We start from the raw sequence: 13,872 nt of genomic DNA on the forward strand, positions 1-13,872 counted from the left end.
TTTAAATGTATTTTAACATTTATTTTTAATACATTTATTTAATAAAATAGTAAAAAGAGATTGCTTTCAAAATTTATTTATAATTAAAACAATGTAAAAAAAGATATATGCATTTCATTGAACAACTTGATTTTAGAGATTATCATACTAATATAATATAGTGATATTATTGTGTTTATCTGTGTAAGCATAATTGATTTCTTTTCAATTATGAAGCTCTTCCATGTTAAAAAAAAGCCAAGCTGCAGAACCTGACGTATAAACTGTCAGGAACTTATTAATGAGGTTGTGTTGATAGTTTAACTGTACTCCCCACACACCCCCACTGTCTTCCCGTCCCACTCAGTGGTGGAAAGACACTTGATGAAGAAGTGGCCGAGATCGTGCTTGGAGATGACACGTCCTCGCAGCATGTTCTCGGTGACGGTGTACTTTTCAGTCAGAGGATGGTTATCTGCAGAGAAGATGATGTTTATTAATCAGCGGTACATTGTGTGTGTGTGTGTTTGTATAAACCATGCTGCTGTACAGAGGAGTGTCTATCCTTAGGATACACATTTTCTTTTTCTTTCTTTTCTTTTATCAAAAAGATCTTCTTTTTCAGCTGTTCCTGTTAGGGGTCGCCAAAGCAGATCGTATCTCCATATCACTCAGTCCAGTACATCTGCTTCTTTCAAACAATGTTACCTCAGTAAACCAAATTTTTTTCACATTTCTACTTGAGTAAAAGTAAAAAAAAAAAAAAAAACCCTGCTTAAATATTACTCTGCTAAAAGTACTCTTTTCACATTTCTACTTGATATATATGCTTTGATAATCCTACAGTAACAAGTTTTTTTTTTTACATTTCTACTTGAGTAAAAATACAAAATCCTGCTATAATATTACCCCAGTAAACGTTTTATATATTTTTTTTTATTTTTTTTTACAATTCTACTTGAGTAAGAGTACGAACCACCTGCTTCAATATCATTTCAGTTGAAAAAGAAATTGTTTAAATTTTTAGCAGCAAAGAAATTCATGGATTTAAATGTACTCAAGCACCCAAAAGTAAAAATACTGATCTAAAAGCACTAGATTTTATTCATATATGTACCGTAATTTAGGTTTTCATTTACTGGGCATCATACTATAAGAAAAGAGTTCTGTATTTTTACAGACATACAGTGAGACCCATACTCCATGCAAACTGCAAGAAACCGTTATGCTTGTGTCGTGACAGAGTCTCTTTTAAAGCAGTTTATGAGGTCAATGCAAGTATTGAGGAAATGTTTGATTTTCTTAAATGTGGTAGAGTGAAGAGAATATTACATGAAAATATACTGAGGTAAAAGTTTCCTAATAATACTCGAATAAGTTACAAATACTTGAAAAATTTACTTAAAATACTTCATTATTGGCGATTTACATGGGTTGAAGGTATCTATTTTAAGTTCATGTCTCTCCTTAGAATGAAGAGTCCCTATAAATCAACACAGAATTATTCTGTCAGTATTTTATCTTTATGCTATTATGAAACGTTTATCCGGTCTCTTAACAAGAGTGTTTTTTCCAGGCTGAGCTGTGTTGATAATGATAAAAAAAATGATGTCAATCATGGACAAAGGCTTGTATAGTGGCCTGATCTGAACCCAACAACTGGAGGACCACTAAGAGGAGGAAGAGTAAATCTCTTTTGTTCATCTTTCATATTTTATAATTGATGGCATTGACTGCATTTGGCAGACACCCTTATTCAGAGCGACTTACAAATGCTTGGAAGTCTCTATCAATAAGTACATTCTGATGCTGATAGATCATATCATCGGTCTGAAACTCTGGTGAGAGAATATAGCTTGAAGAAGTTTTTTTTTCTATCCAATACAAATACAGAAGATTTGTAGAATTTATATTTTATGTATTATTTTCCATTCATTTGTCTGAATAATGATTTAATGATAAAACCCTATACGTGTTAAGTTACACCATATGTATTACCTGCAATGTGTGGCGGCATCACAGCAATATAATCCAGTCCAGACTCCTTCAGTAATATGTTCATGCGCTCATGGTCCTCAGTGACCGGAACCAGGCGGGGAGGAACCTTTGCTCTGTCCCACAGCAAAAACGCTGCAGACAGATTATAATGATAATTAATAACGCAAATTGCTGGGCAAAAAAAAAAAAAAAAAGAAAGGCAACATATTACAATTTAAATGCTTGAATGCTTAAAAAAAGCTTTTACCTTTAATTCCTTCATGTACAAACCATGTGGCTTCTATTCAAACAGCTAATGAGTAATTTGAAAACATTTTTGTAAACCCAGACGTGTTGAATTTGACATTAAACACTTTGAACATTATAATCATTAATATCTTTATGACCAAGACTATAAACATGAATTTTACCTGTTTCTAGAGTTTCTTTAAAAACGTTCACTACAGCAAAAGTAAATAGCAAATGGTAGCAAAAAAAGCTCTCAGGAGTACATTTGTTCCATTCCTGCTCATTTTCTGATTGATATTAGGACCAGTAAAAGCTTAATAATGAAATACTATTAAAGACACACTAACGAGTCGTACCGGACATGCAGGCAACCACTTTTCTGATACCACGAGATTTCATGGCCTCCAGGATGTTCCGTGTGCCTTCAGACATCATGGTGGTAGGACCTACAGATCAGACATTTTTTTAATATAAATATACTTGCCTCTTGTTTAAAATAACCAATTTTACTAGAATTATAGTAAAGTATTATCAGAACAGAATAATAGGCAGACTGCTGGCCAAATTAGATGTGTTTTAGTCCATACATATGGAAACAAGAACAAGAATTTAGGAACATCCCAATATGGAAATGGTAATCTAGAAAAAGAGGCATATATATTGCCCGCCACTTTTATAGGAACACCAGGGCACCTGCTAATGCATGTAATATTTAAAATCAGTTAATCATGTGGCAACAGTATATACAAGTCAAGATCTTGAGTTGATGTTTTACATTTATGGCATACAATTATATACAATTATAGACATATATATTTTATTTACACAATTAAGAAGTTAAGGATTAACTCCTTAATTGAGGGAGTTAAGGAGTTTATCTCTTAAGCAGTGGATTCTTGGTGTTGGGATTTGACCTCATGACTAATCAAAAGTCCAACGTCTTAACCACTGAGCTACTACTTCCTTTTTTCAAAAACTGCTGATCTCCTTTTTGAGATTTTCACACATAACAGTCTCTAGATTTTACACATTGTGTGGAAATCACTCAATAAGCAGCAGTTCAGAAGACAGAGACACATTTTTAATTGGTAAATGCACACTCTGTCAAAGCCTTGAGGTGGATAGGCAACAAACAGCTAAAGATATAATGGTCATAATTGTCACAGGCACAGTTTGTAATTTGGAGTTGAAGTTAAATTGAAGCTCTTAAACTGTATCTACATGATTTTACCTAATGTATTGCTGCTTTCGAATTGGCTTCATAAAGAGGCAGGGGTCCAGGTATTAATGAGTGTATGTAATATTTAGATAAATTCATTAGCTAATACAGTGGACAAGCCAAAATTTAAAGTATGTTGCCCAGTGTCATGTTTTGGTTGCTTGGCTGTTTAAATATATTACTACCCAAATAAGTTTTTAATTCCCAGGGAAGAGAATTAATAGTTATTTTTTCAGGACTATAACCCTTATCTTCTCCTAAAACATTTTTGCAAAAACAGTAATCCCCCGTTTATCCCCTGCGGTGTTTACAATCCCAAACCGCCCGCGATACTACCCCAAAAATGCTATTTTATGTATATATTTTATATATTAACATTTTACAATGAATGATTATATTTTTATTAATACATTTCATTATTTAAACATAAAACTCTATAAAAACAATTCTCTAGAAGGTTTTCAGTCTATCCGCGATAAACGCGGGGGTGCGAGAATCGAACCGCTGTAAAGTGGGGGATTACTGTATTTGTTTTTGCTTCTCTGGTTGTGAAACTGTATGTCTTCCAATATTGTCTACTTGTTGTAATACTATTTGTCAAATAAAAATAATAGTCTGGACACAAGTTCTTTGTCCTGAGCACTTGGGTATTAGTTGACCCATGTATGTGTATATTTTTTTTTTCAAATACTAAGTAATTCCAGAGGCTAAAAAGAGATGACAGGATTTCTAAAATAATTTGAAATCATATACATAGATGCTAGTGACAAAACTAACACTTCTTTAAAAATACATAGACATATTCAGAGCACCTAATAACTATGTTTGTGGAAACAAATGTGTATAACATATAAACTTAAAGCCTCAGAAACATTGACTCCTCAAATAAGGTAAAAATAACACATTGAGAGTATATAATAATAAACAAATGTATTGCATTACATCATATTGAGTCAATAATTTTGTCAATGCTTTATCACAATGTTAACAACTACCCACTTGAGTATTAAAAAAAAATAGTAAAAAAAAAAAACTTACTAAGGTCATTCCTTGTGCCCAGGATGATGATGACAGCATCCTGACCCTCCATAGTCTTTTTAACATCCTCTTTGTTAAGGACGTCTCCCACCACAATCCTGGAGATTTTATGATCAGCAGGTAGCTTGGATGGATCCCTTACCAGCACGGTCACGTTATAACCTGAGGCAAAAATATCCAGAATGATTAAATAGCTGCTAAATAAATAAATAACTCCGGCGCCTGCTAAACTGCGAAATTGGATGACCTTCAATACAGTTATAATAAAATTTTGAATCGGAAAAAAAAAACATTTGTTGATAAAAAACAAAACAAAAATAACAGTTGGCAGATATGGTATAATAAATGTGGACCACCCTTTCTGGAATGAGCAGATTAAATTGCAATCTGATTGTTAGTTTTTATCGCTGCAACCTGCTGTGCACCATGACTCGACACAAATGCGTTAAAAAAAATTCTGAAATTGTGCATGAAAGCTGTGTCATGCTCACAGTAAATGATGACATAAAGAGGAAAAATGGGGAATCGATTCAAATTGCTCATCATGTTAGGACAAAATCACCAGTGCTGAATAAAGTCTTACAGTGCTGGAAAACCTGTAGTGCTCATTAAAGATTTTGCTGCATACAGTGTAAAAACTGATTACAAAACTGAATTGAATTGTGCTACTGAATTAATCATATTGACTTTGAGTAAATAAGTAATGAAATTTTGGCCTTTTTTTGGGGGGGAGGTTTCAGGTTACTTGTCAGGCTCAGGGGGTGGTCCTACTAAAGTTTGTGTGTAATCAGATATGAGTGCGTATAATATATAATGTTGGTGATATAATGTCAAATGTTTTGTTAGAGATGTTTTGTGGAAGTAATATCGATAGCAACGTATTCAATAAAAACATTAAAATCCCAAAAGCAAAAGAAACTGAATAAGTTCAGAATCCAGGGTTGTAGTGTCAAAAGAAATAAAAATTAAAAGATTTTTTTTTTAAAAAGAACGTTTTCACCAGTCAGACAATTTAATAGAAGCACTCAAAAACACAAACACAATCTTAATATACCATCTTTTGCAATGTGGAACGCCCATCGTTATTATTTCTCATCTATTAAACCACCAATATCTCTGAATTCCTTGTTGAATAAAATAATGGTGGCAAAACCAGTCACTTTTTTTTGTTAAGTAACAGGATTTATTAATGGTCCAGGCTTTGACCTGTTCATGGTCCTCTAGAATAGGAACTACCTCAAACCCTGACCATGTATTGTATTTTATACATTATTTGTTGACAATCACCTCCTGTGAATGTACTGATTTGAAATCCATGACCGAAACACACAATACAAAATGTTAAAAGGTTAAAAACAACCATAGAATCAATCACTTTTTGTGATCTTTTTTTATTCCCAAGCATGTGATAAAAAAAAGTTCAGCCTTCAAAAGAGCCTTGTAACAGTTTCATATATATATATATATATATATATATATATATATATATATATATATATATATATATATATATATAAAAACATGCTTTTACTAAAGTTCAATGTGCAAAACTTCATTATAATCCATGGATTTGTGATGAGATCATTACATTCACACACATGCCTCCCTAATGATTTCCCAGTGATGCAGAAGGTGTTACTAAGCAGCTCCTGCTCTTATAATACAGTATATTATTGCTCTCTCACCTGCTGCCACTGCAATCGGTAACGTCGCCAAGCCCGTCATCCCGGTCGAGCCGAAGATCGCCACGTTTTTAATCGAATCAGACATTTTCCTGCGACTGCAAGATTCCAAGTAGTAGACAGAAATGTAGTAGTGGTCTTATCAGGAGCTCGTCTCTTATACAGTTCTGTTAAACACAGGTCATTCTGGTCACGTGATCTGGGCGGAGAGTCAGCTGACGTATTTCAGTAGACGCGGAAATACGTCTCTTTAAGGATCACGATCACGTGAGCAAGATTACAACAGCACCAAGTACACTCATCTGTTCTTCTTTAAATCATTGTCAACCAGTTAAAAGTATTATTAGAATTAATGTAAAGTGTTATTATTATTATTATTATTATTATTATTATTAGTGTTATTATTAGTGTTATTATACAACTTATAGTATTTTAGCCGAAATGTTGCCAATTTGACAAAAATAATAATTAAACCGTCATCAACTCATATTTAATTGCATAAAATGAAAATGTCGAAATACTATACCATATTGTAAAATTCTTATTTCCTTATTACTCTAACACAGGGGTCACCAACCTTTGAAACTGAGAGCTACTTCTTGGGTAGCGATGAATGTGAAGGGCTACCAGTTTGATACACACAGTTTTTAGTTTGATCTGAAATAACAAATTTGCTCAATTTACCTTTTATTATGTTATTATTAATAATTAATGATATTCATCTATGTGAAGACACTGATCATGTTATTGATTTCTCATAATAATTATCAGCAATGATTTAACAAAGTAGGAAACAGGTATTTTTAGAAAAGGCCCACAGGCTACTCATGTGGTCCCCGCAGGCATCATGTTGGTGACCCCTGCTCTAGAGCCTAGGTGCCCAACTTTTTCTTAAGAAGGGCCAAAACTCATAAACATGAATAAGAACCACGGGCCGCAAATCAATAGTAGCATAAAAGTAAATGTTCTTGCCGCTGTACATTAAGAGAGCTGAATAATGTTTTGTTTCATAACAGAAGACAGTTTCCTCTTTTCTGTTTACTGCTTCGATGTCACCACAATTTGCTGTTTGCTGAGTATAACAAACCAGGTTGACAGACGAGTTCAGACAGGAGTCTCTGTGAACTATGATGTTTGCAGATGATATTGTGATTTGTGGTGAGAGTAGGGAGCAGGTTGAGAAGAGCCTGGAGAGGTGGAGGTACACGCTGGAGAGAAGGTGAATGAAAGTCAGTAGGAGTAAGACCGAGTACATGTGTGTGAATGAGAGGGAGGGCAGTGGAGTGGTGCGGTTGCAGGGATAAGAGGTGGAGAAGGTGGAGGAGTTCAGGTACCTGGGGTCAACAGTGCAAAGTAATGGAGAGTGTGTTAGAGAAGTGAAAAAAAGAGTGCAGGCAGGGTGGAGTGGGTGGAGAAGAGTGATAGCAGGGTATCTGCAAGAGTAAAAGGGAAAGTTTATAGGACTGTGTTGAGACCTGCGATGTTGTATTGATTAGAGACAGTGGCATCGAGTAAAAGACAGGTAGTGGAGCTGGAGGTAGCAGAGCTGAAGATGTTGAGGTTTTCGTTACAATAAGAAAGTAAAATTAATTTATATTTTCTACATTTAATTTTCTACATTTAATTTAGTTATTTGGGGTTTTTTTTGCATGCAGCATAAAAATAAAACAAAAATTGTGTTATACATGTTAAAGTAGAAATAAAGATCCAGTTCAATGCCTCACAGTACAGGCACTTTTTTTTTTTTAAATAAAACTCACGGGCGACCTCTACAGGCGCAATTGTGCGTACATTTCCGATAGAATCTAACGCTGTGATTTGTATAATATTTTTATTTTAATCCCGTATTAAAATAAACCACACGTATTCTGCACTTTATTCTGTCTATAGTATATCATAGTTCTATTGCTGTGAAGTGTCAATTACTCTTAAACCATGGCAGCATTTCAAGCCAAATCTTCTTTCTTTAGAGCGCACATTCGGAAAAGTCGCCCCGCCCCCACTGTCACTCACATACAGGCAAAAGCTGCAAATACGCGGAGAAAATCAGGTGTTAGTGTGAGGTGTAGTTCTTAGGATGTGGTTAAAGTAAAACAGATTGTTGAAATAAACCAAAAGTAAAGGAAAATTATATCCGACTAATAGAAATACCTGAATAGATATAACACGGACGAATAAATAAAATTAAAACGAAACTCACTTCCGGTTTAAGTAAAAACGTATACATATGCGTGTGTGTGTGTGTGTGTGTGTGTGTGTGTGTTCTCCCATTCTCCCTCATTCGTCTCCAAACCCCCCTATTATGTACATCTTTTCACCCAACTACCTGCATGTCTTCCTTTACCACATCCATAAACCGCATCCTTGTTCTTTCTCTTTTTCTCCTTCCTGGTGGCTCCATCCTCAGCATTCTTCTACCAGTATACCCCATGTCCCTCCTCTGCACATGTTTAAACCATCTCACTCTCGCCTCCCTCACCTTGTCTCCAAAACGTCCTACATGCGCGGTCCCTCTAATAAACTCATTTCTAATCCTGTCCATCCTCATCACTCCCAACGAAACCTCAACATCTTCAGCTCTGCTACCTCCAGCTCCACCTCCTGTCTTTTACTTAATACCACTGTCTCTAAACCATACTTTTACTATTCCTCTTCTCTCCAGCGCGTACCTCCAACTCTCCAGGCTCTTCTCAACCTGCTCCCTACTCTCACCACAAATAACAATATCATCCGCAAATATCAACCTGTCCATCACCACTGCAAACAGGAAAGGGCTCAGAGCCGATCCTTGATGCAGTCCAACCTCCACCTTCAACCAGTCTGTCGTTCCTACTGCACACTTCACTGCTGTCACACTGTCCTCATACATGTCCTGCACCACCCTCACCTACTTCTCTGATACACCTGACTTCCTCATACAGTCCCACAACTCCTCTCTCCAACCTGTCGTACACTTTCTCTAAATCCACAAACACACAATGCAACTCCTTCTGACCTTCTCTATACTTCTCCATCAACATTCTCAAAGCAAATAATGCATCTGTGGTGCTCTTCCTCGGCATGAAACCATACTGTTGCTCACAGATGGTCACCTCTTCTCTCAGCCTGGCTTTCACTACTCTTTCCCACAACTTCATGGTGTGACTGATCAACTTTATTCCCCTGTAGTTACTGCAGGTCAGCACATCTCCTTAGTTTTTAAAAATCGGTACCAGCACACTCCTTCTCCATTCCTCAGGCATCCTCTCACCTTCCAAAATCTTGTTAAACAATCTGGTTAAAAACTCCACTGCCATCTCTCCTAAACATCTCCATGCTTCTACCGGTATGTCATCTGGTCCAACCAACTTTCTACTCTTCATCCTCTTGATCACTGCTCTCACTTCCTCCTTACTAATCCTATCCACTTCCTGCTTCACCATCTCCACACCATCCAACCTTCTCTCGCTCTCATTTTCCTCGTTCATCAGCTGCTCAAAATACTCCCTTCATCTTCTCAACACACTCTACTCACTAGTCAACACATTTCCATCTCCATCCTTTATTGCTCTAACTTGCAGCACATCTGTTCCTCTGCCTGGCCAATCTGTATAAATCCTTTTCTCCTCCTTAGTGTCCAACTTCTCATACAGCTTCTCATATGACTTTTACTTGCGGCTTTCGCCACATCTCTCTTTACCTGCTGCTGAGCTCCTTGTACTCCTGCCTACTTTTCTTATCTCTCTGTTGATCCCAATTCTGTTATGCCAACCTCTTTCCCTTATGCTCTCCTGCACTTTCTCATTCCACCACCACGTCTCTTTGTCTTCCTTTCTATTTCCAGATGTCACACCGAGTATCTTTCTAGCTGTCTCCCTTATCACTTCTGCAGTAGTTGCCCAATCATCCAGCACCTCTTCACCACCACCGGGCCCCTGTCTGACCACCTCCCTGAAACTCACACTATAGTTTTCCTCCTTCAGTTTCAACCATCTTATTCTTCTTTTAGTCTTCACTCTAATCCTTTTCTTCTTTACCTCCAAAACCATCCTACAGGCCACGATCCGATGCTGTTTCGCTACACTGTCCCCCGCCAACACCTTACAGTCTCCAATCTACCCCCATCTGCCCTTCCACATTCCTTTCCTTACCTACCTACCCATCACCTCCTAATCACCTCTGTTCCCTTCACCTACATGCACATTAAAGTCTGTACCATTAACCAATCTTTCATTCCTCGGTACACCTTCTACCACTTCATCTAACTCACTCCAGAATTTTTCCTTCTTCTCCATCTCACATCCCACTTGTGGAGCATAAGCACTGATGACCTTTATTATCATGCCTTCAACTTCCAGCTTCACGTTCATCACCTCCACCACACTCTTACTGTACTCTTCCTTCAGAATCACCCCTACACCATTTCTCTTTCCATCCACACCATGATAGAACAGTTTAATCCACCTCCAATGTTCCTGGCCTTACTCACTTTCCACTTGGTCTCCTGAACACACAACATATCTACCTTTCTCCTCTCCATCATATCAGCTACCTCTCTCCCTTTACCCGTCATAGTACCAACATTTAAAGTACCAACCTGAACCTCCACTCTCATACACTTCTCCTTTCCTTGTTGTCTCTGTAGACGTCTTCCTCCTCTCTTCTTCTCCTTCGGCCAACAGTAGCCCAATTTCCACCGGTACCCTGTTGGTTAATGATACCTGTGGCGGTCATTGGTAACCCGGTCCTTGACCGATCTGGTATGAATTTCTGATTTCTGATGCCCTTCCTAACACAACCCTCCCTAGTTATCCAGGCTTGGGACCGGCACTAAGAGTGCACTGGCTTGTGCAACCGGTGTGTTTTATATAAATATATAAAACACAGTTGTTATTCATTATAATCTTAACATCAAATCAATTACTGCTTTTATATCTATGTTTCCCCTAGCTCAAATAGAGATACTTTATCTGTCATAGCATTTTTCAGTTATGTTTCAATTTTATGAGAAAAAAAAGATTGTATAACAGGGACATATTTTGCTATAAACAAACGATATGACAAGGTTTTAATTGAAGGGTTAAATGTGACATTGAGATATGAGATAAAAAATACAACACACTGTTGATTTACAATTAAATGAACACCAAAAAAAGGTGTAAAAGATGGGTATCATATAGAGGGGTATAAATAATGCATCTTTGTTTATCAGGTTATTTCTATTACCTGATTTCTTGCACAAGATAAAATATTAAACTCGAGCTAAAGTTGAACTCTGGATTAAAATCGCACGTGCATCTTCTTAAATACTGAGCAGACAGATAGTTTTTCATTACACTGCATCTCTCTCACTGTGCACTGATGAGAACCCTTTGACAGGAGACAAAACCTCTTCCATATGTATTTTTTTCATTTTTTTTAGAAAACCAAGCTGTCAGTGCTCGCGCAACACCGGGAGTCAGTGACGCACGTGTGTGCGTGTGTGCGCGTGTGCGTGCACGCGCGCCGCCCCAGCGCGTTCGGGAGGCGGGATCGCGAAGCGGGGAGTCGGTAGCTACTATTCGATACAACACTACAGTGCGGGATAACTGGATATCCGATTACACCGGCTTCTATCCCAATCCCGTGACCAAACGCACACATATGCACAAACACAGACATAAACACGCGCGCGCAAACCCGTACTCATTCACACGTACTCGGACGCGTTTTATTTTACCGCACCTCTTCACCCTGCTGTCCTCGCGCGCGCTCGCTGCATCTTTTTTTTTTGCCGGTGGAGAGCTCTGTGTCTTTCTTGCACTGCAACGATGCGGAGCGCAGCGGCTTCCTTCCAGCCTCACTGACCGCACCAGGCTTTTTATAAGCGCGAGACAGGCATCCCCCAGGGCCGGGGTTGCAGGTAAGGACCCCTACGAGCTGCAAGATGTGTCTGCATGGGTGCATGTGTGTGTGTGTGTGTGTGTGTGTATATACCTGCTCATCCATCCATCCATCCATCCATCCATCCATCCATCCATCCATCCATCTATCTATAGGTCGTTGTTACATTGAGGCTGCTGCAGTCATGTCTGGGCCCGTTTCTGCTGTCCATGTCTCATCACAGGATGCTATGTTGAAATCTGTAGGAATACACCGCATATTCCAACATGCTAAATTGACCTCCTGGAATAAATCCGATTTATATATAAAAATCCAGATTATATTCCAAATCTGATATCTTAATATTATAAATATAGTATGTTATCAGTTTTTCTATTGAAAATAGACTTGATGGGGTTTTTTTAATAGCTATAACAACTTCCCCTCCTTAAGATGCTTGAAGGATGTATGTAGTATGAAAAGATGTTTCTCAAGATGCATCTTTTTTTGTTTGCATGGATCTCGCCTTGAAATATACAGCCACACTGCCCAGATTGCACATAGTATTGCTATACAGTATGTTGAACAATCAATCTGAAATGCTATGGAACATCATCACATAGAAGGCTCAGTTTTGGCCTATGCAGGATACCCATATTGGAGTCTGGAAGTAGTGAGTGATGAGTAGTCATTCATATTCATTCATTTGATTCATGCACACCCAAAAATATACCTACCTCAGCAGAGCTGCATGCTAAATGCTAACACTCCTTATAGTGTGTTATAGGATTAGTGTTCGAACCTGAACAGAATTGGGTGTGTCTATTGCAGTACAACTTATCAATGTGAAGTGTAGCGTTACTGAATTTCGGCAAGCCCCGTAGACGATCAATAATATTAATAATAATAGTTGTAATAATAATAATACCAATAACGGATCATGAGCAATTTTAAGAGAGAACGACTTGAAGGGAAAATTACTTGTGTCCTTTTAATGCAGGATAGAAAAACTGGGTCGACATGTATGCTGGGCAAGACCCACTCATGCACACACACACTGTACACAAAAAACTGCAGTGTTTCAATATCGATTAAAGCACATTTCAATTGCAGAAGGGCACACTTGCAAATCAAGCATGGTAAAACAATGATGTACTTTGTATGAAAGCATCAGTTTAGATCAGCATCAGTTTGGAAGTGTTTCTTTAATATTCATGTAGGTGACTGCATGCAGATATGATGCAAGGAATACTGCAGTTAATATTAATCGTTTTGGTTGATCAGTTGAATTTTATACAGGAAACCTGAGTTTTTCTTAGTCCTCGTCATGACAGAGTAAAGTGATAGCATAAAGTGACATAGACATAAAGTCATAGTTTCAAAATCAAATCAAGGAAACAAGATGAATTCAGTTTCCAGAATTTATTTAGTAGGTTTAGTTTTGTACTTAACTGCAAGGCTGATCTGGTAACCTTTAGAGTAATCCTTATACACGCAAGTTTAACAATATGCAAAGTTCATGTGAATGTTAAAATTTAATTTGGTTCAATAATCCTATTTTATATACATAACCATAAATCCATAAAATAAGCAGACATAAAATAAGAACATATTTTAATTAATATACACTATTTAGAACCTTATAATTCTGCCATCATCCAAGACGGCCACTATTATGTTTTTTTTAGCTGAAATTCATTTGTCCATTTTTTTATAGCAGTGTGTCATAGTGTGTGAGAAATCACAAATCACAGTGTAATGTGACTGAACAGCTTGATGCAGAAATTTAAGGCGAGTGAGTGACTATATATATGTATTCATATATTTTACAGTTCTGAATTGATGGTCATAAGATTTCTGGCATGTAGTGTGCAAAATGACACACAG

General features: G+C 37.3%; 2 protein-coding genes across 4 annotated transcripts in view; one reads left to right on the forward strand and one right to left on the reverse strand.

Annotated features, from left to right (window-relative positions):
- Positions 1-60: 60 nt before the first annotated feature.
- On the reverse strand, positions 61-6,337 carry blvrb (biliverdin reductase B). Its single transcript, XM_046864941.1, has 5 exons — positions 6,148-6,337; positions 4,463-4,624; positions 2,562-2,651; positions 1,978-2,109; positions 61-454 (listed from the first exon to the last, which is right to left on the reverse strand). The coding sequence occupies exons 1-5, from the start codon at positions 6,230-6,232 to the stop codon at positions 300-302; spliced, it is 624 nt and encodes a 207-aa protein (XP_046720897.1). The 5' UTR covers positions 6,233-6,337; the 3' UTR covers positions 61-299.
- A 5,239-nt stretch (positions 6,338-11,576) lies between these two features.
- The window catches only part of LOC124395659 (spectrin beta chain, non-erythrocytic 4-like), a 68,569-nt gene continuing 66,273 nt past the window's right edge, over positions 11,577-13,872 (forward strand). Inside the window, exon 1 of one of the 3 annotated variants that reach the window (XR_006927656.1) lies at positions 11,577-12,025. The gene's annotated coding sequence lies outside the window, so the exon portion shown is untranslated. The remainder of the gene's footprint in view (positions 12,026-13,872) is intronic. The other 2 variants (XM_046864363.1, XM_046864364.1) reach the window with 2 other exon arrangements.

This window comes from Silurus meridionalis, chromosome 13 (assembly GCF_014805685.1).
Source record: "Silurus meridionalis isolate SWU-2019-XX chromosome 13, ASM1480568v1, whole genome shotgun sequence".
NCBI lineage: Eukaryota > Metazoa > Chordata > Actinopteri > Siluriformes > Siluridae > Silurus > Silurus meridionalis.